The sequence below is a fragment of the Ceratina calcarata genome, unplaced genomic scaffold (genome assembly GCF_001652005.2).
Source record: "Ceratina calcarata isolate Rehan_Ccalc_2016 unplaced genomic scaffold, ASM165200v1 scaffold62, whole genome shotgun sequence".
NCBI lineage: Eukaryota > Metazoa > Arthropoda > Insecta > Hymenoptera > Apidae > Ceratina > Ceratina calcarata.
The window spans coordinates 68,513-96,265 of record NW_017177448.1 but is presented as its reverse complement, the minus strand read 5'-3'; the positions used below and the strand labels follow the sequence as shown (position 1 = coordinate 96,265).

General features: G+C 45.0%; 1 protein-coding gene across 3 annotated transcripts in view; it reads right to left on the bottom strand.

Annotated features, from left to right (window-relative positions):
* Positions 1–26,148, bottom strand: part of Dll (homeotic protein distal-less) — a 66,380-nt gene extending 40,232 nt beyond the window's left edge. The window contains exons 1-2 of one of the 3 annotated variants that reach the window (XM_018033086.2): positions 24,383–26,148; positions 18,209–18,432 (exon numbers count right to left, since the gene is read on the bottom strand). In XM_018033086.2, the coding sequence (XP_017888575.1) occupies positions 18,209–18,432; positions 24,383–24,881 (723 nt within the window). In that variant the 5' untranslated portion in view covers positions 24,882–26,148. Of the gene's footprint in view, positions 1–18,208; positions 18,451–24,382 lie in introns of all 3 variants that reach the window. The other 2 variants (XM_026817763.1, XM_018033088.2) reach the window with 2 other exon arrangements.
* Positions 26,149–27,753: the final 1,605 nt, after the last annotated feature.

Genomic DNA, 27,753 nt, shown 5'->3' with positions numbered 1-27,753 from the left:
GACATAATGCAGTTTTTGCTGTGCGGAGTATGAAGTATATGTGATAAACTTCTACTTCTTCTACAGATTCCAAGTAGAATAGATTTTGCTTTTTCTGTAATGCGAATACTATTTAGCTACATTTTCAATTTTGTTACACGGTTGATCCAAAGAAAAGAGATTGAATGAACGATAAACAAGAATATAATTATAATCGTTAAATAAAGTGGAAAACCGTAAAAACGTGGTACGCTTGATTAAAAAAAAAAAAATGGAGAGGAAGCCTAACGCGGCTAGAGTCGAAGAGAACTATACATATAGTCCATAGCTACTTTCCACGTGTAATTGGGTTAGATACCACTCCCACCTTTCTTTTTTTACCCGCGAGATTTCCCATTATTCCTCTGTTGGCTTTGATTAATTACACGACAGGACTATCGATTCCACCACGAAGCGGCGATCCCTCGTTTATAGCCGGAAGACCGGGAAAGGTACCGAGAAAAAAAATATATCGCTCTTCCTTTTTCCTTTCGCTGTGTGTTCGCCGAATCACATTGTTTCCAACGTTAATAGGCAATCTTTCTTTCTCCTTCCTAGTCCGACATTTCGTGTCTGCCTTTTTTCTAAATCAGACAGATGCAGTCATTATCTCCGCTTTCTTTCCTTGGATACCTCGCAGCCTTGAAAATCTTGAACCTCTATCCGCGTACATCATTTAACCGGTATCTTCCTTTTACTTTCAATCGATGAATGAATAAAAATATGATTGAAGCTGCTTAATAACCCAAGATGGGATGACGGGGATGGGATGAAACGTCTGTCGCAGGGGAACGATCTGGATCCGAGTGGAAGGGTGTGCCACACTGACCGATCGTGAAAAGCAAAGAAACGATACGCGCGAGGCGTGAACGCAATTAACGCGATAGTTTCTTCTGTTCAGAGCTTGGGGCGTAATTGCCGGACGTCTACGTTCGGTTTTCCATCAGGCAGGATCGCGATAGCTTCTACATGCAGCTTTCAATCCGCACGCTCTATGAGAAAGCTTCATTTACAGAGGAAAACCGAGATGAAAATTGCTAGTAATAGATAATTAAAAAAGAAACTCGACCATGATCCTCATGTTTCATACAAATATAAAATGATAAGCGATTTTGAAATTCATATAGTTTTTTCTATTGGTACAAGTAATGTATGTGATGCAAGTTTTGCGACAGTAAATCCGCTAATTGTAAGTAAGTAATATGGCCAAATGGTTACGCAATTGTCCAAGACGAAAGCACCGGGAGACTGTGAGGAGGAAGCAGCGCATACAACAAGTTGAACATTTTTTAATAAGAGGATGCAACTAAACGAGACGCGACGGAGTTGCTTTTGTTTTTGGAGGTCAGAACGAGAGGAGAGTGTTGAGCAGCACTAATTGACCTCAGGGGCCCGACTGACCCGGCGTGCGTCCGAGCTGACAGCCTGGACCAGTCGACGATTAAACTTCCCGTTAATATTGCTCGCTCGTTCTATCTTTTTGTCTCTCTCGTTTTCACTCTGCCGCTCCCATACATAATACGCGGCTCCAACCCTTTCTCCGTTAACCCGTTTCTCTTAGCCGCGTTCGTCCTTATACGCTTATCGTGCTCGTTCCATCCAATTCTCTCCTTTCCTCTTCGATTTCGTACCTCTACCGCCGGTTCCTTCTCTAGTCTCGCTTTTTCAAGTCCGCCTACGTCTCGGCACTATGAATATTTATGGTAACAGTGCACACATATGGTGAGATACTTCAGAAAATACTATTAAAAATCGCTGATTTCGGCTAAACTCTTTTTAATAATATTTATTTGATAAAAGGTTCGATACGAAACTGTAATTTATACAGAGAAACATTCTTGGAAGATTTGTTAATTTTGAAACGTTACAATTTTTTAAACCAGGAACTTCAGTTTATCTAATAAAAATCACGATTTTGAATTGCCGTAACCGCAAAGAAAGGGCACTGCACTGCGCACAACGTAATGTCCACGGTGCAACGGCGTGGCTGAAAAAGCGTGCACCTCTTCCGGTCCCATTAGGCGACCCCCGATCACCTGGAATCGCTCGTCCATTTTTCGGGACTCGCGTTTCACGGTTCAGATATTTCCTCGAACCGCTCGATCCTGTTAGAAATTTTATGCCCGCTGAAGACCGATTGAACTCGAACGTGGGGGTGATTTCGTGGTGAAAAATTTACGTAGCTGCTTCCGGATCGGACTTGTCGGGCCTCGGGCCTGTCCGGGCACTTGAAGAACGAACGAGCGAGCATGAACACCGACGCAGGGCCCCTGTCATTATTTCCCACAGCCGCCGTATGTTTCTACGGTTCCGCTAGGCTAATCCTGAGACTCGGCGAGAGAACGATAGAGGGGCAGGGACAGGGAGCGAGAAAGAAGCCACTGCGAGAGGAAGGAAGGATTCCTCGAGGGGCCCCGCGTACAACCTGTCGTGTCCGTCTTGACAAAACAGCGAAATTGCCTTGGGGGATAACGGCGGCGCGGCAACCATCGTCAAAAAGAGCAAATTCTTCTTTATCAAATGAAGAAAGAAATTGTCCGCCGGAAAGCAGCAGTTTTATGAAAGCCCCGATAGCTCTTTTCTCACGAACAGACGATGCTACCTGTTTGTGGAATATACGTATTTTCGCAGCGAACTCTGTTTTCCTTTGAAAAAGATGCACAGATTGTAATAGCCACATGGTGTACAGAAACTGAAGGTGTAATACATCTACTAACAATGAAACTGATAAGGAGTTTTGATTCGAGCGTCATAAAGCGTTTAACTTCGCGGATTCATTGTTTTCAGAGCAGAAAGTATGTGCCGTTCCGTTTTTCGCGGATGCACGACCATTTTATGACTAGACTGTTGCGCTCGTAAGGACTTGAATTATGCAGGTGAGACCAGATATGGAAGTTAGGTCGCCTGGGTTCGTAGGTTCGTGGCCGGCATACCGTGGTGCAGCGGCATCCTGCCTTTGTGAATGTTTTTCTGCTGGTTTTCTTCTTGTCCTTGCTCTTTATTACGCATTCGTTTATGACGCGGAGCCATCCATACGTCAGTACGATTCAAGCAGAGGAGAACTTGTCGTCAGTGTCAGTTAAAAATAGTGTCGAGTGCTATAATCGAAGAAAAATTCAAACTTGTTCGTACAATTATAGAAAGCGAAGGAGTTGAAGGAAACTCCAAAGTCAGACGTAAGTGTATTATCGCTTTTATGCAGCAGTTGGTTCGATAGGGGAAGATCGATACGCCACATCGTACGTAGCAGAAATATCAATTTAATGTTAGATAAATATTAATTGAACAGAGTTTGTCGTAAGTCGATTCTTGCGTATATTACATGAAAAAATTAAATTCATCTGTCATTCGTAAACTCTGACGAAATCAACAAGTCAGCAATTAATTGATCAGGAATGATTTTCAAGATCCACTGAATGTACGATTTTATCGAAAAAGTTCTCGGTATTTGTGTCATTGGTAAGTTTCTAATAAGCAGCTAGGTTGGCATTTAATTCCGTAACGGAGGGTGTATCGACCTAGTACGGACACGAGTTAATAATAACAAAGAATCCGGGCCCTCGTTTCGCTGTCGCAGTTCCCATCGCAAAACTTGCGCAGAAGGGTTCGCATTGTTCGTAATGAAAGAAACTTCTAATCCTCAGCAGGCATGCTCTATCGATCCTTGTCACCATCGTTGCCGTCGCGTCGCGTACTCGTCGCGGCGCGTCGTGTCAGCCGGCCGAGTGCAAGCAAAAGTTTGTCATTTAAATTGCTGGATAACTTGCTGCATACAAACGTGTGTCTACTGGCGAACCCTGCTTGTCCTAACTAATCTGAATCGAACGGCAGGACTTACTGTTAGAGCCGTCGACGTTATCCTCAATTGTTGACATCGCTGATTTCGCGAGCAATTACGTATGCACACAGGCGTACGTATCGCACGAAGTCACGTAGCGTTTTATGAAATGACACGTAGCGGCGAGCGTCCAGGTTTTTCTCTGCTTTCCGGAACTGGAGACTATAGCACTATATCATTTGATGACGTTCAAACGACGTTTTCGTGATGTCAGTCAGTGCGCCGTATCGACAAGTGTCTTATACCTGCTCGAGTACGTCTGTTAACCAGACAGATTCGCGGAACGAGCTTCAACTTCTCATATGTACAATATACAATTTTACTGAGAAAACCTGCGATGTTCTTCTGGCTTGCTATTCTTCCTCGCATAAAATAAAGACAAGGGAGGAATTACAAAGAATTAAGTGCCTATAATAAAATCTTACTAAATGCTTTTTACACGCGACCATTATTGAATTTGTACTTCAACGATGCAAATGACGAAATTAACGATCCGTGAAATGTATGCCGCGTTAGTTACGATCTCGACGAAAGCCTAGCCGTGAACGCGAGCATTATCGTTGCGTTCCCGTTGTATCGATCGTGCTCGTCGCGACTTCGTTGCCGAACGATTAATATTAACGAAACATGGCGATTGTTTACAGTCGTAACATAACAGCTCTTAATTGAATTTGCGTGCACGATGGCAGAAATTAATTGAATAGCGTCGTCGTAAAGGATAATATCGTTTAACAGTGAACGAGGAGAAAAAAGGAGATGATAATGCTACAATTCGTAATCTATGGTATTTAAGCTACCGGGTACAAATTAGGAGTACGTGTTCCAGCGTTACGTCCTGGTTAATAGACGTATACCTCTTGAGGGGTAACGCGATAGCACCACCGCGGCCCGATTTACAAAGAGGATCGATCGACAAAGGGCATCTGATAGGCTCCAGTACGGGATCTTGCATTGAATGGATCGCGGCCGGTTCCTGGTCTGGTGTGGTTTACGCGCTCCAGAACGCGAGTGGCATGATATCGGGGTGTAAAGCTGCCAACTTTAAGCCTCACTTACACGCGACAAACGTTGCAACATGCCGCAATTAAATTATCGGCAAGAAGCATTGAAATTTTCAGGCATGTCTCGACACGAGGTTTACGATTCTATCTTATAGAAATTCTAATTTGTTGAATTAAAGAACAAATTACGTGCGAACGCGATAACTAATTTAAGGCCATTATTATGAAACTTATTTATGTGTTTCGAGTCAGACGGCAAAGAATTCTTCGACCTTTAGAGGATTTAAATGAATTTAATATTGAAGAAGGTTCATGAGTAGATGTTCTCAATAGTGTGACGTCGGCTTAATGCCAAGGGGCCCGAACTTACGGTTTTGGAGGAAGAGTACAAAACGCAAAGGGCTCGAAGCAAAGACGAGACGGTGGGCGGGGCGCTCCTCGAGCTCCAAGGCGATCCACTCCGACCTCTACCTTCTTACTTAGAGAGATAGTAGGCGAGCATCAACGCGTAACATCTTTCATGAAACAGTAAATGAGAATTAGAGATTGCATTAAAAAAGTAAAAAAGGAATTGGCCACTGTGTGCGTGACGTTGGATAACGATTCATGAGAGAAACGGAACGAACAGCAGCTGCTTGAGATACCATCACCGTGACTGAAGCTGCCCGACTCTGACAGTATATTAAAATCGGGACTTCCTCCAGTTATTATAATCTATGCCCGAAACGAGTATTCCGATTAAAGTGCTGTCAGATAGGCAATAATTGCCAGAGGCCTTTCGAGCGACACTTTTCATCTTTAACATCAGAAAGTTTCTATTTTCATGATTGATACAGATGACTTGATGACTGGCTGTTCTCTTATTGAGTAAAAACAGTGGAAGAACTTGATATATTCATTCAACGTTTTGAAATTAACAAGTTTAATTTGAAAATAAATACCTGCGACGGTATTATTTTTATACATGTACTTAATTACATATTGCAATAATTGGCATAAAAATGAGTCCCAAGACCGAAGACATGTAAATTGGAGTGACCAGGTACAGTACATTGTTTACGTATTTCTTATCTTCGAAATTCACGTATCGCATTGGCAATCATTGGATCATATGGACAAACAAGATCGGGGAGAAAAGGAGAGAATTACAAGAGATCCGGCGAAGTGCTGCACGTCTCTGGTGAAGAAGACGTCGAATCGCGGATCGATCGATCGCCGATCGATGCCCGATTGAGACGTTCCTCTCTTAGGAGCAGTAGCAATGCCGCCTGGTCGTCCTTTTTATTCTGCCGCAGCTTTGTGTGCAGAAACGGATTGACGAACGATGTGTCAGCGGTGACAACTGGCGCATGCGCTGGCTGAATACAAAATGAAGCGGACGTTCGGTTTGGTCAGCCGTCCGTCCATCGGCTTCTGCGACGCGACGGCCCAATCGTGCCCACGCGTCTTTGCTGTTTCATTTTTACAATGTACCGAATGAATAAACGATGCCATGCCGGACGATGGAGAATCCATCGGGCGACGACGCATTTGTCATCACCTTTGAAATCTAGCGACACGTTCTTTCGAGTAAAGAGCACGAATCAGATTCCCGACCGTGTTCTTGCGGTCAGGAAAAAAGATCACTATGAATTCGAGACAAAGAAATTGATTAATTATGCGGCGCGAGGTAAACTAGATACGTCGGATCATATACATTGAAACCTTACATGATGCACTGATATTTTTCACCGACTTGTAAGTTAATGAGATACAATCTGTCCGCGAACCTATAACTGAAGCACGCGATGCAAGACAATCATAAAAGAAATGCGAGAAAAAAAATGAATGAAGAGGTCATCACGTGGCGTGGAACTACACGTCTGACCGCAGATGCTCGTTTTCCCCTTACGATTCTATAGATACCGAGTTTTTTCGTTCAATTAGCGTCGTCGATTCCGGAAGCGAGCCTGCCTCGGTATGGGAATTAAATTCATATGGTACGTACGTTACCAACTCAATTTTCTTATTTTCAAAGAAAGAAGAAACCTGCGCACATAGTCCGATAAATTGAGTCGATATACATTGTCAATGAAGGTCGTGCCTCGCCTCGCGGAAATTCTCACAGTAAAAATAAAACGGCTTGCACGTAACCTGGATTACGTAATCGTACACCTGCCTCGTCGAGCCAAACTAAAACAGCTGCAATTGTCGGTGTATCACCAAAAATAGTATATTTTTCAATAAGTCTTCTTAGGAGTTTGCAAACACGTTGTCATTCATGTGCGTCTCGTTCTTATTTATGATCTCTGGTTTTCCATAAATTTCGTATAAGAAATTTACGAGAAGAAACTTTGCGTAATAAAGAAGACTTGTCAGAACGAACATCTCCGTACGATAGGAACATACGGTGAATAGTAGGTAAACACCTACGGAGGTCCGTACCTCACCAGGGCTGTGGTCGTGGAACGAAGCCCAGGCCGGAGCAATGCCGCAACTAGGTATGCGGTACGTAGGGTCGTCGAGCCGCGCCGTGGCGGCAATAGGAGGAAGGAAGGCGCGCGAGAAGCTTGTGTGTTGCGGATCAAGAATGGTGAAAAGGGTGAAGCAGAAGGAAGAAGGAGGAGAGACACGAAGGGGAGCCTAGTCGCCATGAAACAAACGAATACCGAAAGGGCTGAGTGGCTGGTGGGACAGAGAAAGAGAGTTGCTCCGCTGTATCGCGATGGACAGAAGGAAGAAAGACGGAAGGAGAAGAAGAAGAAGTGGAAGGCGATTCGGGTAAGAAACCGAGAAAGCAAAAGCGCGGGGACGATGCCACTTCAAACGACCCGCGCATTCGTTCTCTCTCCGCTCATCGAGGTGGTTGCTGCGCGAGTAGAGTAGACTGGCGAGAGGAAAAGAGAAGGGCGAGGGACGGGAAGGAGCACCCAGGAGGACTACTCTGGATTCCTATAATTGTTCATTTTTGCAAATTCCCGAGTTTTTGTACAAGGGAACCCAGGGAGTTCGGTAACCTCGCGCGATCCAACCGTTTCGTGGCTTACGTCTTTTCAGTGTCACTTCGTGTTTCAGGACACGTTAAGATTTAGCTTTCAAATGAAATTTATCATATGTACGTATTGGTTCTCATCCGCTATAATGGGAATCTGTTGATGAAGGCGTTGTTCAGCACGTTAATTGGTAATTGACGTTGAATTAAGAAACGAGGGACAGAATCTAATAGCTTGTAATGGATGGTAAGGGACAAACGTTTCTTCCACAGTTTCGCGCGAAACGCATAATTCGATCGTTACGCTGTCATTAAAACTTCCCAGGAGGTTCCCACCGTTCTCGGCACGAACTCTTCTTCTTCTTCTCCTCCTCCTCCTCCTCCTCCTACTCCTTCTTGTTCGCTTGAAATCCTTCCGAGAAGTCGTGGAACCGAGGTGATACTAATACTCGCATGCGAGCGTTGGAATCGCGACAGTTTTCAAACTGACAATAAGACACCTTATCGCAAATAAATCTTTAATTTCCTTAAGTCTGTGATCTGTTCCAACAGGAACTCCTTTATCTAAATTATATTAGTAGAGAACAATATTTTTACTGCCCATGTTCCTCGTTCAGTATTAATCCACGACATTCCCTGTTCCTCAAATTCTTAGATCGTCTTCGCTTCCTGCGGATCGTGCGCGACTGCCACGAGAGAGGGGCTCGGATTTACCGGCGAAATGTTGGATTTATTAGATCGAGATACGCGTGGGCGTGACTGGACGTGCCCCCCTGCCCACCCTTTCGGCCTTACCGTTAGCTACGTACGCGAGAGACTCGGACGAGGCTTGCAGTGCAAAAGCTAAAACTAATCTGGACACGATAGAAGAAGCGGCGTGCGCGTCGTGAAGAAGTCAGCGCGCACGCACGTGAATTCTGAAGGGAGCGGAGGAAGGGCCATCGCATCGGCAACGGACGCAGCTTGATGAAACTTTGAAACTTGGGATGTTGCTCGTTGTTCTAGGAATCGAGAGAGGGACTCGGGTATCGTGAATTCGATCGTCGGCGCCGAACGATGATTTACGGACGAGAAAGAGGGTGAGTTTGTGAGAAGGGCCGGTGGAGACAAGGAAGAAATGCAGAGGAGCGAGAAGAAAAAGATCGAAGAACCGAGGGAAAATAATATGGAATCGAGCTGCTGATGAGGTACGCCATGTTCCTCATGGATGCTATCGCTTGAGAACGTCGAACTTTATGACCATCAATGGAATATTTAAACTGGACGACCGCGCATGATTAAACGAAGGGCTAACGAGATGAGTCATATCGGCGGGTTTTTAAGTACGTCGTGGTTGCACGTCTGATCGTTGCAAAGGAAAGTCGTACCACAGGGTGGTACGGTAGGAAGAGAACGTCGAGACCTAACTGCGACCTATCTGAGACCGATTCACCAACACAGAAAAGCGTCGCGCTAGCTAGCTAGCTAGCTAGCTAGGAAACCTTTTCCTTCACCTCGTGGCTGCGAGCAAACGCAAACGCCGCAGTGCAACTCGCTGGGTTATTTACAGCTTCTTGGCATGGAGGTGAGCTCTCGCGGAGCCCAACCACTGCCAGCAAGAAGGAAGTAAGGATGATTTATATCCGCTGCTACCAGTGCTGCTCCCAACCCGCGATAATACCAATCATTATCATCGCTTAATAACAGGCATTACTGCCAACATTGAAATAATGTGTGTGTACCCCAGCCATGGCTCGACCATGGCTGATCCATTCCTACACCATCCCGAGAGGTGTACTCTCCTTTCTCTCTTCCTCCTCCGTTCTTCCCTGTTCTCTCCTCTTCTTGTTCTTCAACAACCACCATCAACGTTATTCTCTGACATCACCACCTACTCTGTTTCGCTATGCCTATTCGAGGTGTATCGTAAACACAAAGTGTCCGTCGATATCGTAGCAAACAGTCGATGTTGCCCTTTTGCCACAAAGTTGGTCAGGTGCAAGCCTGAGCCACAAACGTAACGCATTGCGCCGGCGGTGATCTTCCTGAAAGATCTTCGAAGAAGGCGGGGTACGGGAGGAGGATTTCGTTCCCTTCTCGGTGCAGGGATTCCTCGCAGGAAGGAAGACGGCGCGCTTCTGCCACGCCGCGCCGCGCCGCGCCGGTCCGAAACCCCTCGAGCCTGTTTTGCGCGAATTCTTCTCGACTTCGCCGTGGTTCTCTACCCGAGGGATCGCGTTCAACTCGCTCCGCTCCCGTCCAAGTATTTTTAGTTACCACTTCGTAATAACTTCTGAGAAAATCGGACGCTCTTACGTCTCGTCGTATTTTACCGATTCGCCGGAATTGATAAAAATATGGGCGAGAAATTTTAACAACGCGAATCTCGGTAAAGAGAACAAAATTATAGGACAAGTTTAAATAATACGATAATGGAAGATTCCGTAATTCCTGTTAAATCGTGTAGAAAGCATATTTATTCACCCTCTGTGAATTGAGCCGTCTTCGTGATTACACTCATTAACCTTCAATTGGCACAGTGAAATGCGGGTTACGTAACCGGTAGGGTAGTGTCAATGTGATAAAAGAACTGGGTTAAACGTATAGTTTATCTAGCCAGCCGTACCATTGTGCTCGCGTTACTGTCGTTTTAACCCGTAACGAATTCCTGTTTTACAACAAAAGATTCTTCGTTTTATTCTACACTTAAAAACTATCGAGCAGTATTTGTAAAACAACGGATCCACTTATCTGCCTTTTGCAGTTAAAAGCATTTGATTAATATGGAAATGAAGTACAGACAGCGAATGGTTGAAATAAAGAATTTGCGGAAGTCATGACGCAGTCGTAAAGAGGGTGAAATAAAAGAGCGCCTCTTCATGGAGCCGCCCCTCGTCGACACGATGACGCTGATTTTCGCTCAGTGTACATACTCGAGGAATTGCGGCCATACCGACGTTTCTGCAAACATCGAACTCGTCTGCCAGTAATTATTGGTATTTGAGGCATTGTGGGAGGTCCCATGAGGCATGCCAGACCTCTTTTGATCCACGTACTTACGTACGTGTACGTACACGTCGCTGCGTGAAAATAATTATCGACCTCCTCTGGTTCTTCAAAAGCCGACCAGCAAGCAGAGAAAGAGTCGTACAAGAGGAAAACAGGGAGGAGACAGCTTAGCCATCAATAAAGGACAGACAAGTTCCTGTCGCTTTTTCTATGTTCCTTTTTCATTAGAAATGTGTAATTGGCTTGTTATCCTTTTTAGGAGTCAATTAATATTTATTTTGCAAATCTATTAAACTTTAAATATTTGGGAAAAACAACTATCTACCCGCTTTTGTCACGTTAGCGTTTAATTAAAGAGAAATTTTCGCAAATTGACATAGAATGACGATTATCACGAATCCTGAATAATTCGCTGTGTACAATATGCTTGTAGTTCTTTTGTGAGGAAAGTCGTTCGTTAACGAATATTCATTGTTCTATTACATTACGTTATCACAGAAAAGAAACTGGTTAAGAGATATGATAGAAACATTTAACCGAAACTGGTTAAGTTTCTAAAAAAGTAGGCGTTCACTTCAAGGATAACATAAGGTTTGCTCCAAGTTTACAGGTGTAATCATGAATCGGCAGCCACAGTGGGTTTATGCAATACTATTCTCCGGCCCATTGAACACTATTAATTACCTTCCGTATTTTTCATCTCGAACGCAGCTACGCGACACAATTACGTCAACCGTGTATGACACGCGTGAAATGGCAGGCGAAAGAGCGCGCACGAGTTTCGTAGCATGGCAGAAAAACTAGTATTACTAGATATTCGCATTTTTTTTTTTTTTAATCAGCGGATAACGGTCAAATAAGTTTACGTGGTACAAAAAAAAATAAGCTAGTATTAAAACCGTCTAATGTTAACGAGGTCGTCGAACGAGATCAATGATAACCTGAAGTCGTGCCCGAAGAGAGAAATCGAAAAATTGAATCCTATTGATGGGAACGTTTCAAGATTAGATACTGGCGTCTTTTTATGTCGATACTGTGTCAAGGTTGACGAAATACGGGAGTGTATGCAAAGGAAACTCCGCGCGTTGAGGCAATATTTATGTGGAACGTTGATCGAGTAAAAAACTATGCGGTGTATCTGGGTGAAGGAAAGTGCGCGGAGAGCCGAAAGACGTATTATTATACGCGAGAACGCAACTCAGGCTATTAGACAACGGAAACATCAATCCAGCGCCATGGCGCGTTGCATCGTGTGTACGACAACTTTCGTCGAATCCGAGGGAAAGTTTAAACCGTTGTCGTGTTGCCATCGACGAGCCTGTCGCCGGACACCGTACAATAAAACAGCTCGGCCCGGGGATAAAAGGATGCACGCACACGCGCGGGCAGACCGATTCAACTGTGCTAACGGCGTCCATCGAGGTTCGTTACAACTATCAATTTACGCGATAAAATGTCGCATCTTAGATGAACAAATTATGCGGTTCGAACGTCCGTGCGTCAAAGGTTTGTGATTTGAACGCTACTGTGTAGGCTACGTTAAACTTATCCAGTGTTTTGTTTGTTACGCGATTCGAAAAAATTATAGATTAGAATAAAGAGGAGTCGTACCGAAGTATTTAATCACAGTATTCTTGATACATTGATCAGTTATGATGCACTACCATCGTGTAGCCAAGTGACCGAAGATTACAGAGAGGAAGCACGATAAGCCATATTTTCTCATTTCTCTAAGAGAGTAATTTCAAAGTACACAAAACTGTTTGGAATTATAGTAATTGCATACTGTTATGCCCTTACTCGTTTTCAGTAATAAACTCGTATCTTACAATGTTCGACTCGATGTAATAAGACTGAAATCTTCTCATTCTCATAGTTACCAGAGCAATTACCATATGCTATGTACACTTCAATACGCACCCTCGAATGTACCTAGTACGAAAGTGATTTTCCTCCAAAAGATTGAAAAGGAATTAACGAGCGGACCGGATAACGAGGTCGGATGGTATAAAATTGAATTAAATAATGTCGTGCACAGTTCACGTGGATCACAGGCTGGATGCACGAAATTACACAAGGGGGTGCGCGTGTGGCCGCGCACGAACGAACGTTTCCGCGGAATAATAAGTCGTGCCATGCCGCGGATCGCGTGCCACGCCGCCTCGCCGCGAAACTTTCCCATTTGTAGCCGGTGGTCGACAGATACAAGCCGATAGCGAGACACGTCGGTCGTCGAGCCGCTGTTAGTTTTATTACCAGTGCCAGGACGTCGATAACGCAGAAGAGGCTGACGAATAGGGATGACTTGTCGTACGCGAAACGGAGGCAAGGAGGACGACACATCCCTGTCTTGACACGCACGATACGGATGACACGTCGATGAGATAATAGCACGATAAGCAATGCCTCGATGCCGGTTACTCGGATAGAAAATTGGAAGGAGCTGAACTGGTGACAGGGACGGAAGCAGACAGTTGGAAAAGCGGGTTAAGTTGTAAGAAAGGAATAAGAAGAACAGATCGATTAATTGGCCTTCTTCGGACATCGATGGGAGGTTGTTTTGTATTGAATACGCTTCGATACGGTTTTTAGGTGAATCGATTGTTTTTGAAGGAGCTCGATTTCTCCTCTTGGCTGGATTCATTACAGTTTGGGGGGACATCGCAACATAATAGAACAACTTGACAGCAAGAAAACTTTCTGCATGAGCGTATAAAAGTTTTACGAAACGGTTTCTTACGCGGGACAGACCAGTAAATATTAATTACTATTACCATACAGACCGCCTAATGCCTTGAACACAATACCGTTGACATTCGCGCCGAAGTTGGCGCACCGCTTTCACGCGACCGCCCGTTCCGTCGCCTAACTCCAAGTAGAACAACTGGCGTTCGCCTAATGATTCATACGCGAGTCCGGCCAGGCAGAATCATCAATTATATTCGAGCTATTGTTCCGCGACTACGTACAGACTTGGGACCCTATTATCTAATGCATCTAACCTAGAGAACTCGTAGCGACAGAGGTGCATGCTCGATCGTAGTCGACTTCTACTCGGAATCTGCTTTCGAATCTGATAGTAAAGATCGAACACTGGGTAAAATTCTCGAATCAGATAAAAAAATGATAAAGATTCGTCCGGGCTGAATCTTAGAGATTTTCATCGAATTTTCATGGTAGACGATCGAAGTGATACACCGTCATTAATTAGCTGATTCATTGTTCCACGGCGAGAAACTGAGACAGTTATCTTTAGACGATCGGGAACGATAAGCATAGACGAAAGGCTTGCCAAAGTAGCACTGGAGGCATGTGTACGCCATGTCGGTCGACGCGACGCCTGTGATAGACAGATAAATGGACGCAGATAAACGAGCGGAAAGCGAGGGAAAGGTAGAGATACAGGGCGGAGGGACACATGCACGCAGTTATTCACAGATCGACGTCTGCCACGTTAAGTTTCGCAAGTGATCCGGTGTTACGTAGCGTTCTGGTAGCCGGAAAGATAGGAAAAGTTCATACGGCCGCTGTTTCCATAACGTATGCTTCATTTATTTTTTTCGATGTCACGCAAAAATGAACTTAACTTCTTACTCCAATTGTAAAATCAATTTCACTGATTGATCGAGAAATTTTCAAGTCATTTCTTCATCTTGTTCAAGAGGTTACGTACTGCTCATTTCTCATCTTCTAGCTTTTTCAGCATAAATACTTCAAGCCACATTTGTACACGCGCTCATGCATGGACGATACTTATCTCGCGTTGCGCTAATTTGCTACGATTTCGATGACGTTCGGATTTTCCGTGAACGCATCGCGTGCTCCATCGACAAGATCTTATACGACCTTGATCGCGAGCTATTTATTAATCACTATCAGAAGACGGACAAGCCGTCTGGATAAACGCGAGAAGTCCTCATTGCTCAGAAAGATTGCGAATCTAGATTTGTTGATTCGAGAAAAAAAACCAGTAACGTTTCGAAACGGGAGAATGATGAATTCTCGGAGTTTTACAAACGCGAAAGATATTACACCGTCGCATCGCGTCGGTCGATCGATGGTTTTATATATCGCTCCTTGAGAGAGAGTATTTTCTTATTTTTACCCTGCTCGGTGCAGAGGGGTAGCTCGATTCGATTATTCGTCGGTCTGTTCGTCGCGATATCGATATCATGCCTAGGTCTCTTATGGTTCTATCAATAATTGATAACAAGACATAGGGAATCATCTACCGTGACGCGATTCTGTCTATGGTTATCGTACGAGATACATATTAGGATCCATCAAGTTGGTTCATACTTGGACAGAACTTTTTAATCTTAGAGCCGCTTGTTTCCCTACACACTCGGATTCCTAATTCTGAATCTATCACAGACAAAAAGAACTTCTTTTAATAATCCCTCGGGTAAGGATGCCATAATTTCTATGACCAGATTTCAAAACTTGAATCACTTACAATTTTGTTAACAATAACAGAAAGCACAGAGCATGATTCGTTGTTTTTTACACAATTATCGTTTCCCGAAATATAAATAGGCACTAAGCGTTACCACGAGCTAAAACTTGGACCAATTTTAAGAGCGCGCGTTCCCCGAACATTCAGATTTCGAATTCATTCGGCGTACAGTTCTTCCCTCGGTTGTGCGCGACTTTCGAATCTCGTTTCGACGCGTTGGCATTCCCAGGGCCAATGAGGAGAGATCGACCACGTTGCTCGGCGAAGACGAAGAAAAAGGAACCACCACGCCCAAGGTAGGTACGTGGCAGGAACGCAGACCGCCGTGTTGGTACCTATGTAGTGTATCTACGTGTCTATCCCTTTGCACGTACACATACGTTTCTGCTCATGGCGATGTATACTTCGCGTGTACAAGTACCCTCTGTCCTTGTTACCCTACCTCCCCTCCTTCTCGTTCTACCTTCGTCGGTGTAGCACCACGGCGGCCGCGGCGGCGGCACGAACGCGCTACCACGTCCTCAAATTGAAGCCCCGGAGAAAAAGAGATTCGCGACTTCACTTCTCTCGATCCATTCTTCCTTCTTCGTCCTTTCGCATCGTCTTCGTCGTTTTCCGTGGCCAAGTCGAACACCGCGAGCGCGGGCAAAGGTAAAACGAGAAGAGATCGAAAGAAAGGCGCGGATAAGAAAACGGCAAAGAGGGAACGAAACGAGGAGGAGGAGACCAGCAACGAAGGGAAGATGGAAGAGAAGGCAGCGAAGGCTCTGTTAGGCGCCATGTTGCTAGCGATGACAAGAAACCCGATGCGACGGTAGCAGGGCCAACGGAGAGCAAGCACAGGCGCTTGCTCGAACGCCTTGATTGGCCGATTACAGATTATACACGGTGCACCCTGAAGAGATGCACTGATCGCGAGGTTCTTGAAGGACCTAGTCAGCTGCCGCTGTGCCACAGGATTCTGATAACGTTCTTGGACGCTCGAAGGTCTAATAGTAGAAACTACCCTTCAATTTGAAGAAATTCATGACGAAGCCTTGAAGAAATCGAAAAGATCGTGGAGTGATTCTTTAGTTCCAAATGCATGACAATTTAACATCTTTAGCAGCAACTGGATCTTGTAAAATAAGGAAAGCAATACGTAACAGAATATTTTATAAGTTCGTCTGAAGATAACGAACTGGATTCACGAGTAGACTGTCTCCTATTGAAAATCAACAGGGAGACCGCTTTTTCCGCATGTTATTTTGCAAGCAACTTGTCGCGATGCCGCGCGATTACTCATCAGGCTGCGCCGAGCTCGATTCTCTGAACGACGGAGAGAGGGGAATAACTCCCGCGGAGCTCAGACTAATGAAATTATCCGGTTCGGGACCCCCTGCGACGGCATCAGCGTGCTACGGCAGCCAGCTATCCCGTGATTACGCGATACGCAGTTACGTATCGCATGCGTATCTATGAGAAAACCTTTAGCCATTTGACGTCCGCACGTATGGGACTGGGGGGATCGGGTTCAAATAAATCAATTTGGGGTCACTCTTCGTTCTGAATATATCCACTGTTATTATGTGATCTGTTTGATGTCCGCAGCAAATAGCTGCTTCTATTACAGTTTATTAGGCTCTTTTTTTCTTAATTAAACGAGTCTTGAATTGTTGGCAATTAAAGTTAGCAGAAGTAACAAAAAGAGTGTAAAACATGAGATTTCACGAATCATGAATGTACATATCTTTAGCCGAATAACGCATTCTAACGATAGGTCTTAAACGTGGACTTATCTGGACGATAATTTCCTGTACGCTCGCGGTGTGGTTCGTTTCAATTAGCTCCGAAGCGATCGCGGTCTAATAAATCGTTAATTGGAAACCGCGAGAAATTCATGGCTTCCAGAAGACTAGCCCTAATTAGCTTTTGACCACGGCTCCCCTGCTCCGTCCAATAAATCGTTAATTGGAAACCGGGTCGGATAATTAGCGGAAAGTCCACCTATGTCCATCGCGGAAAGTATGAAAAACTCCGCGACGCGGCGGAATATTTATGATCGCCTCGTTACTGTTTCACTACCGTTTTCTCCCCGTTCTCGCGTTTGACAACTATTGTAACCTTACCCTCGGTGACCAGGGCGTGGCAGATCGGTGATTTAGTAAGTCATTTGTGCCGATAATGCGGACAGATGCCGTCCATCGAGGATCCTGTTACGCTGGACTGTCCGTGCAACAGGATCTCCTCGTGGTTTCGTGGGGCGAACGCGAAATATGACTATCCTCCATGGATATTGTGCGAAAATTGCAAAATAAAATTCTTATACTGCTACGATTTTACCTACACCAAATTTTTTTAACAATTGCAAACAATTACTATAGTTACGAGCTTGTATATGTTTGCTCATTAATTATATTTATACAACGTATCCGAAAATGTTGATCTTTAATTGCGACACATGAGCGACTTTTTAAAAAATCGGAGATTGCAAGGGTGAACATGAAGCATAACGAGAATTTGGTAAAATTATCTTGTGACAGTCCTTAGGGAAAGTATTGTACACAAAGGAAATAAAATTTAGAAGATTACCGTGAGAAAATGTTCAACGTCATGTATCTTCTAGTATAGTTCGCAACATCGGAGGCTGCTTCCGCAGAGGGATTTTCCTCGTGCACGAAGCTAAACAGCGTATCGCGAACCGTAATGAGATTTTCATGGAAACCATGGTTAATTGCCGAGATAACGTGAAAACACGGTGAAATAGCCACGGAACAAGGTAACCGCGCGTTGATTCGCGTGACGAGTGCGGTGTTCATCATCATCCCTCGAACCGAAGTGCATCGGGCGAGCACGTGAATTTCGTCTGCACGTGAGAAACTCGTTTCCGTGAGAGAGGACTCGAATCGCGGAAAGAATGAGGAAGGAAGGAAAATAAAATAGAAGTTGAATCTGACCTGGGTTTGCGTCAGACCGAGACTCGCCGCGAGCTCTGCTCGTTCTGGTAGTGCGAGGTATTGTGTTCTCTGGAACCGCCTGTTGAGTTGTTGCAACTGGAGGCTGCTGTAGATCGTTCGTGGTTTCCTCATCTTCTTGCCTTTCCCGTTCCTCAAGGAACCACCGCCGCCGCCGCCGAGCTCGTCGACCAGGCTGCCACCCTTGTCACCCAGTGGCGAGAGGTCTGCGAACATGCACCACCCTAACATCAACTTTCAGAATCCTCGTCACCAGTTGCGTACAAACTAAAGAGAAATTCAACGAAAACCTGAATAAAAAGTTAAACCCTCGGGAAAAAGAAAGAAAGATCGGAAGATCGCTGGATTAAAAAAAGATGAAGAAGGAGGGGATGAAAGTTGCGTCGGAGATCGTAATTAAATTTCGGTCATAGGTAGCTGCGATAAATCATGATTAATCTCGCGTAATTTGCCACGTGTGATCGCTATCGCCGCGTGCGATATCGGAGTGTTAACCATACGTGTAATTAATTAGAAAGAATTGTTATAAATTAATCATCGAATAATTACGCACCGATTAAATATAAACGCATCATGCCAGCCCGGGCAACGCTATCGTACGTGCGATCGCGCCATTATGTTTATACCCTAATTGCAATGTAGCGTTATGCGCTGTGCGGTGTGAATCCTTGAACGTAACACAGTCATTTAGAAATCCAAACAAACCAACCTTGTCATTTTCTACGGTGGTGTTCAAGAAAATGTCACCGTGAAAGATTTAACGCACGTACGCGTCTCATGAACAGAATCTTTTATTTTGCCGTACAAGTGACGCTTGCTGTCAAATGCAGCGCGGTTCTATCCTAATGCTGCTGGTAAGTCAAGAGTTTATGATAGAAAACATAAAAAAAAACATGAAACGAAATCAGAACCAGACAATTAGAATGAAACGAAAAACGGCATAAACTATATCAATTACATAATACGAAGTTCTAGGATTAACTGACATGTGTTTGCCATGGAGGTAGCAACAAGGGCTGAAAAGTGGCATGGAGAATGAAAACAGAAAATTAACTGCGTAAAGTGATAATGTAGTAGTCCAATAAACTCTGCTCTATCTAATTATATGCGAAACTATTAATTATTACTGTAATTTATAGTAAGGCGAAGGACACGCATAAGATTCGCATAACGCCACGGCATTGCCGACCGTGTCACTGAGAAGAGAAACGTGGAATGCTGACCCGTGAATCAGATTTGCAAGATCAATCAGAAAATGACAGAGGGATTTTAATTATATGCCAACACGACGGATATTAGCGACCAACTTAATAAATCGTGATATGTCAAGTGTTCGTAATTGTTGATTGATTTTGTTGATCGACACGGCGTTACTTTTTAAAACACGAAGTAAATTTTCACTGTGGCCTCTTTTATGAACCACTAGAATTCTCCGTTTAACTTAAACTTTTAGCTTACTCGCTAGTGGCTATCGTTGAAGACGCGAACCTACACGATTTTCCTTCTAATGAACGCGATAACATTATTTGGTGTTTTATCATTTCTAACCGGATATATTGCTTTCTTGAAAAGGTAGTCGCACTGTTATCTGGGCCGCGTTTTCTAGTTTATGTTTGTTTAGCAACCTACTGTTAGCAGAGAATAGTAGCTGTTATGAAAATGCAATAAAAAAACGGATTGTTCAAGAGAATAATTCATTTGTCGTATCATTTACACGAATTCTGTAAAGAATAAAATTATGATACTTAGACAGACGGCATTAAAATTCATGTTCAGTTGACAATTCTCTTCTTACCGCGACTCCAGTTGGATAGAACGAATTTATAGCCTGCTACCCAACTGATTACTAACCCGTATACTAACAACGTTAATCACAGAACCTGACGCAACACCCGGACAACAGAGGTGCATAAAGATCTCGCCTTCAAAGAAACTTGAAACAAAAATCACGGTTTTACGATACATTTTTCGCGGCACCGCGGCGTCATTAACACGGCGCGGTGTATGCAAAGCGGTCGCTGAAAACCGTCCCACGGTAGTGAAACTACTACTTTACCATAATTCGCGGGGCTCATTTGCGGACGGTCCTGAGTTCCCGACTCTCTTTTACGCGCGCGTTTCCATCCCGATTTTCGCGTGTCCGGTATCGATCGATGCTCAAAATAATTATTCGCAAAGCAGTAATTTATCGAACCGAAATATCCGACATGGAATTTGCAAGAGAAATATAGGATCATAAATTATAATTAATACACCTTTCATGAGAATCAAATCTTGTCGAAAAAAAGTTTGTTTTTTCGTTAGTTTTGAAATTGATGAAGTAGAATAGCTTCACGAATGCTAAGTTAAACGAATGCGATTCGAAAAACGTTGGAGAGAGCGGGCCGAATAATTTATCGACGATCGTTGCAGCTAGCCGATGCACTTTGCGTGACGACCGTTCGAACCCTACTTTTCTCATTGTCAGCTGGGGGACGAACGAATTCCCAGGATCCGGTTGAGTGGCAGCCGCACGATATCTACGGATGTATCTACGCCAGAGAAAACACGACTTCCGTGCAAATCCTCTGGACGAGAAAAGTAGAGTTCGTCGCCGGCGTCACCATCGTCCGTCGAGGAGGAGCCAGCTTCTAGGGAATCGACCGACGGAGACCTTTCGAGGCGATCCCCGCCGGTGTTCCAGGTCGGTGTTCCTAATCCTTATGAAAACAACCGTTTAATACCTAATCCATCACCTTGACCTGAATTCCCGGCCAGACCTCGACGTTCGAGGGATGCGCATTGTTTCTGAACCGCTCCGGATGAATCTGGCCGCGCGCCGTGCCGCGCTGCTTAGTCGGCTGCCAGGTTCACTGACTAACGTAGATAAGCTCGGTAAAAGTAGCCACGCTAATTGGATTATGGTTCTTGGGGCATTTGCGATTCGCCGCTAGACATAGGTTAACTGTCGATGACAGAAGAGAGATTCTCGACGATGAACGACGTCAATGCATGTTTCATTTGTCGCAAGATACATGCTTAGATTCCGGCATAGGGAACGTTGTGTTTGCGCATCGTCGAGTGTAACATCATGCGTTTGATCTGAGATGATTGTGTACACTGTACGCGATGGAGTTTCTCTTCTACGACCGTACCCTCTCGACGAAAGCGAGCTTTCGAATGACTTCATTAAAGAGAACCGAAGCCGATAAAAGAAATTCAGTAAAAACAAAAACATTTTGGACATTGTTTTTTCTGAGCATATTTGAAGAGGATTATTGAGAAGAGGTGTGAAGTATTTTGTCAGAAGGCTCGTTTGATAGGAGCAACGGCAGGTGGTCAAAGCTCGAGGTGGATGCGCAAACAATAGCGTGCGGCTCGGTAATTAGCTCCATCGCGATTCTCTAAAACGATATTTATTATTTAATTAATTCAATCTTCATTAGCGTCGAGCATTTCGAATCGAGAATAAATCCTTTCCGTAATTTGTCGCACGCGTAAGCGAACCTTTCTGTCGAACGATGGAACATCAGGTGACCACGCGTTCGAGTTACATAATTGTTATTAAAACAATTGCGAGCCACGTGTACAGTTATTTCCGCTGTAAAATACGAGGAGGAAAACAAATAAAAAACTACACCCAATTCGAAGGATCTACGAGGATCGCAATCAATCACTAACCGACACTGACAGTACATGGCTATTGTAGTGTACGCTTTTAAACAATGTTCGTAACCATTGTAGACTCTCAAGGCTATCGGTATCAGTCATACATTGTGAACGTTAAAAAGGCGACGACGACCGGTATCTGGAATTCGACGGTTGAGGACGATATAAAAGTTAGTTACAGCGTATATTCCGTGCCGAATAGTCGGCCCTCGACGATCCGAACAGTACATTGTATAATTTCATCCGTAAAAATATGTACACTTAAAACGTAGTACGATTGAAGAGTTTTGACATCCTGACTACCTAAGCTCTCCCATTCCCCTCCTACGCTATCGATGAATTAATTGTACATATTTACATATGTAATATCTAATTCGTAATGAAAGCGGATTGAAGCTATATTACGACACGACTCAATGACCCGTCGTGAAACTGGCAATCGGGCACACTAGAGGAAAATTTTCTAGCTGGCTAATTCAGTTCTTAGGCGAACAAAACTTGTCACATGCTGGTTTGATGATTTATGAAAACCGATCGCGATAAAATAGTCGTTCTAAGGAGAGAAAATGTCCTACAATTCAAACGATTTTTCACAATCAGGGGTTACTCGCAATGAACATGTGTCGGAGGATAGTATTTCGCTAGAACCCTCGAAACTTATTGTTCACTGCTATGGTTAGGTATTTGCAACTACTAGAAAAGAATAGAAAATTACTCCGAGTGCGTCACTAATCGTTTATGGGATTCTTCTATGCAAAAACTTTTGTGTGAACCAACGCAAGTATACTTCATGAACCCTACCTAAACATCGAAAATTTATCGCTTTTTTTTATTCTCCTAGCAATTTCGACAAACCCATCGCGGTTCAACATTGCCTATAACCGGTGCGCGTTCGTGCTACGAGCTACGCAAAAGGGGTGGTTCCAGCCCCGGAAGCCTTCCCGTGGTTTCCATAATGCAGAAACGCTGCTGGATCGTGCGCGTTCACGGGGCACGGTAAAAGACAGGTGGAAATGGAAGGAGAACGTCGGTCATTATTAATTTACGCATAAACGGTTCGCCAAGGGTTGCCGACTGTCCTCCAAGGCGAGATACTATGGATGATCCTATGTATAGCACACGTTATCCTCGGAACAGTCCCGTGTGAAGACCTTTATTCTAATTATTTCAGAATTCGACGCGCGTCTTCCGGATCGCAAATACCGCCGCGTCGTGCTTATAGAACTGCATTACTATACATTCGTGTCCGTCGATTCATAGGTGACAACTTCATTAGGGAAACGATGGAACGGCGCTTTTAATAAAAGGGTTCCGCGATCAATGATTCTAACAACGTACACTACTTTCTTGCTTCCATCATCGTAACGATATCAATATTGAATGTCGTGGGACAATTAACAGTCGCAAGTTCAAAGCCAAGGCGACGGACCACTTAGCACCGCGATTAGTCAACTATTCTTACCCACATGGCAAAAAGCTGATATCGATTCGAAAGAAGTTGGAAAAGGAAGAATAAAAAAGATGCAAAGGGATACACAGAACAGTGGCGTGTAGAGCTGTTTGAATATCTAGCGGCACTTCTCGAGGACATAGGGAGGGCCGCGACTATTCTCATTCAACCGGGGTGCTTTTTGTTTCGTTCGTTAGCCCGGTTTGCGGGACTTTTTCGGACCCCGAGAGGATTCTCTTTCCCAGTCGTATATCTTATTCCGCTTCTCGGCGTTATTGTGCCTGTCCCGGCCGTCGACCGACCACTACCTGCTACTCTAGATTCTCTCCTCTTCCGTTTTAGTTCCTTTTTTCGTCGAATGAAACCAACGTTCGACCAAGCTACATCAAAAGGTTTACGACTCGGTGTTGGCGCCCGATTGCCACGCGTTCGCGCGTCAATGATGAATTTTCAATGATCGGACCCTCCGAAGGAGGACCGGACACAAATTAGTGAATGAAATTACTTAATTGATGTCAAGGAACACCTTTCGTACACATTTCTTATGGAGAAGTATTAACGCATTCATTGTGAACTTTTCACTTTGCCGTCGCTGAAGTTCCAACATGTTTTAAATAGACCGAATAAAACACTCGATTGCAAATTAACTGAGCAACGTCACAAAAGTTTCGAATTACGTTTAAAAATAGTATTGTGGTCGCACGACTTGCACGATAGATTCGCGGTTTCTTTCAACTAATTCTACATACAACTAACATATAATTAAGAAACTACGAAATACCGAAAGATTTACAGTACAACACAACAATTACAGAAATAGAATATCAAACAATAATCAGTATTTACTATAAATCTTTCGGTAGCTGCCCGTTCCATGAAATCAACGAACTGTTCTTTCGTTTCACCGCGTCAAATTCGCGAACACAGATTCACCAAATCCGAAGCGATACGTGCACTTACATAATGTAATAAACGCAATCAGTCGGTTGATTTCCAGGAACGATTGTAATTATCTCTAATTCTAAATAGTAGTAATGAAAATGGCTGCGAATACATACAGTTGGGGTACTCACCGTCCTTGGGCGGCGAGGGACATTGAGGCGCGTACGATCCCAGGTGATATCCGTAGGCGTTATGCTGGTGCATGGGCGCGAACGGATATCCGGCTAGCGCGGACCTCGGACTGGGGAATCCTGCGTCCGCGTGCTGCTGATTCCCGCTGCCCGGTCCGGACGTTTGGTGACCCAGGGCTCCGACTTGATGCGAAAACTGGTGAGCACCGGGCACGTTATGCCCTCCCGGGTAACCACCGCGTAGACCCGCAGGATTGTACAGATTATTGTGTTGTAACTCGATGAACGCGGATTTGCCGCTTTGCGAAACCGGGGTGCTGGACGTGGTGCTGTCACCACCGTTGCCACCGGGTGGTCCCGGGGTCACCGAGCCCAAACCCGTGTGATGAAGATGCTGTTCCATGTCGGAACCGCCGGCACCGGCACCTGCACCACCGCCGCCGCCACCGCCACCGCCGCCGGACGGTCCACCGCCGCCGGACATGCTATTCGGGGTCGGGGTACTAGACGGACAGGGGTCGCCCGCCCCGAATGGGCTCCCCAGGTCCGTGAAGTTGAGCGTCGTCGTGCTGCCCGGACGCTCCACCTTAGCCGCGACGTCGATGCCGCCGCCACAGCCCACAGTTCTCGCGGACAAACTCGCCGACGACGTCGTCGCCGCCGCCGTCGCGCGAACGCCGTACGGGGCGCGAATCTTGCGGCCTCTATTTCACGGTAATTCGACCGTTCTTGTTCCAATTACGGTTTCTCTTGCGGCGTTGTACAATCTTCGGTATAGAGGAAAAGCGTTGACATAGCGTTCCCGATTGACTCGTCAATAACGATGATCAATGCTCTAGTAAAGTGTATCACTGTCACTTCAGAGAAAACGGGATGGGCAAGTTAATTGTTCACATGTGCACTATTTTCAAATCCGTAAATAGTCTGAGTTCCTTCGGTCACTAAACACTTCACCCGCGTACTCGTTGTGATGAAACTGAATCCAACTGTTAAATGCTGATACACAAGAGTCATGTACATTTAGTTTCGCGCGTCATTGTACAATCATGGTACGCGTCAGCTCGTCGTAGACTCGATCGAGCGTTCTTCGCGATTGAATCTGGCCATCGATGTGCGTATTCACTGCGCGTCGGAACGCGCAATGCGTTCTCCGATTAAACTCTGGTCACTCGTAATCACAATCTGGTTCACAATCAGTCACGAAAACGAGCGACAATCCGCAGGATATGAATTCCGAGGATTATTCCAGGGCGGCACTTCCCGAAATCCAGGTACCGTCGATTTTGTTTTCGGTTCTGATTCACCGGCGACGGGGACCGGATAATCTGTCGATCCGAACTGGTCCTGGCGTGACAGAACACTCGCACGAAACTGCGTGATTTAATTGTAACGTTGCCACAGTGGCGTGCGCGCGCGCGCACACACGCTCGCTCTCGCTCAGCGACCCGGCAGCAAGTGTTCTTCTCTACACGCGCGTTAGCCGTGATTATTCGAGGCCGATCAGCATCGCGGCACGGCCGACGTTTGCCTGTTGACGGAGAAAGAACGAACGATCACGACGACGATGCAGCGGCCAGCGTAAGGGAGCAAGAAGAAGAAGAAGAAGAAGAAGAAGAAGAAGTAGAAGAAAGATGATAACGATGAGCGACCGACCGACCGAACGACGGAGAGGAGAGAAGCACACACGCGCGCCTGGCCCAGTAACTGCAGTGCACACCGCGCGGCGCGGACCGGTATAATGATACATAATGAAGCCCGAGCCTCTCCCCGGAGCCCGGTCTACGGTTTCCGAGAGTCGCCGCTGTGGCGCCACTCAAAGCCGCGCCTCCTTCGCCCGTTACTCCAACCGTTGATTGGCTACTCCACCATTCCACCACGTGGAGACTGTGACGTTTTGCTAGCCGATTGACTACACGGAGGCCATTATGGTATCCGTGTGGGTGGCGACTTAATCCGGTCACGCCCACGATCGCCCGACGCCCTCGGGGCACCTTCGTTTCGTGTGTTCTCTCTACCTGTGCGGGGACCCTTTTCGCTCGTCGTGCTCGCACTACGCAGCCACTACGACCGATAGGGTCTTCGCCAGGGCTCGGCAAGGAGAGCTAGAGACCAGCGAACGTATGCATAGAACTGACGGACTTTCGGCCGTGACACCCTCGTTCCCCTATCGACCGCGGATTCTATGGGAATCGAGGGTTGAGGATAACGGTGACATCTGGGATGCGAGTTAGCCTCCCTGGTAGGAAGTTCGACTGGCTCTGGCCTCCGTTCCATTGTGCGCAATTTTTTATAATACTCTTCCTAGTACGATTCTTGGGACAGGATAATCATTTTCGTCAAATGATAGTTAATATCGACTCAAAATTATTTAGAATCAGTAACAGTTGGTTTCTAAAGTAAATTTTAAAGTAGTATGGGTTAGAAATTCGGAAGGATCTGTACTCTTCGCAGCGTCTGAGGTAAGTGCCGTGATGTTTTCACAGTCTTCTTCCCGAAAGGTTTCATTTCTTTCTCCACCTTGTGACTAATTCCTCAGAATACTTTTATTATAATACAATGCGTTATGACTTCGAACACCGGCCGCGACACGAATCCCTTCAATGTGCAACAAAGTATCGCTCGAACTCACCAGACTCTCCGCGCTTCCACTGTCAATTGTCGATTATCGATACTTCTACTTACAATGTAAGATTCCGAATATCAGCAATTCTTAAGAGCTAAGCCATAAATTCCGTAGATGTTGACTCAACACGTGCAATCGTTCTTAAAAAAGATTTTCGACTCACATATACATGCTTGATTTTTAAGATTTGTTGTTTTATATGATATTCAAGATACGTTCAAATCCTAAATAAGGATTAGAATGTGTAACATATTGAAATCCAGCCGAACATCAATCGACAGTTTGGTAACAGACGTCCTTGGCTCCGCCCATTAACCTACCGCGAAAGAAGTAGCTCAGTGTCGGAGGTGGAGCACCATATTTTTCCATTCTCATGTGTTTCAGCAAAAGCATCGCGATCATGAATTCATTTCTCCAAATTTCTGCAGTTCTGTTCCTTTTTTTCACTCTTGACTATTTTCAAAACGCTCCCAAATTTATTTCCCGTACTTACAACTTACAAATCTACAGTTACCTTTGCACAATGTTAGATTCAAATCGAAACATAATCATATTCGAGCAACGGAGGCACGTTAACTGTGAGTGTCACGAGAACGGCAATACTATTCGCATGAGGCGTTTCTCATAATGAGCATCGATGATTGAACGAATCGTCTCACTTTCAGAATCGTAGATTTCTCAACGATCTATCTTGTCACACACTTTGCAGGATGTTTTGAGTTCTCGCTATATC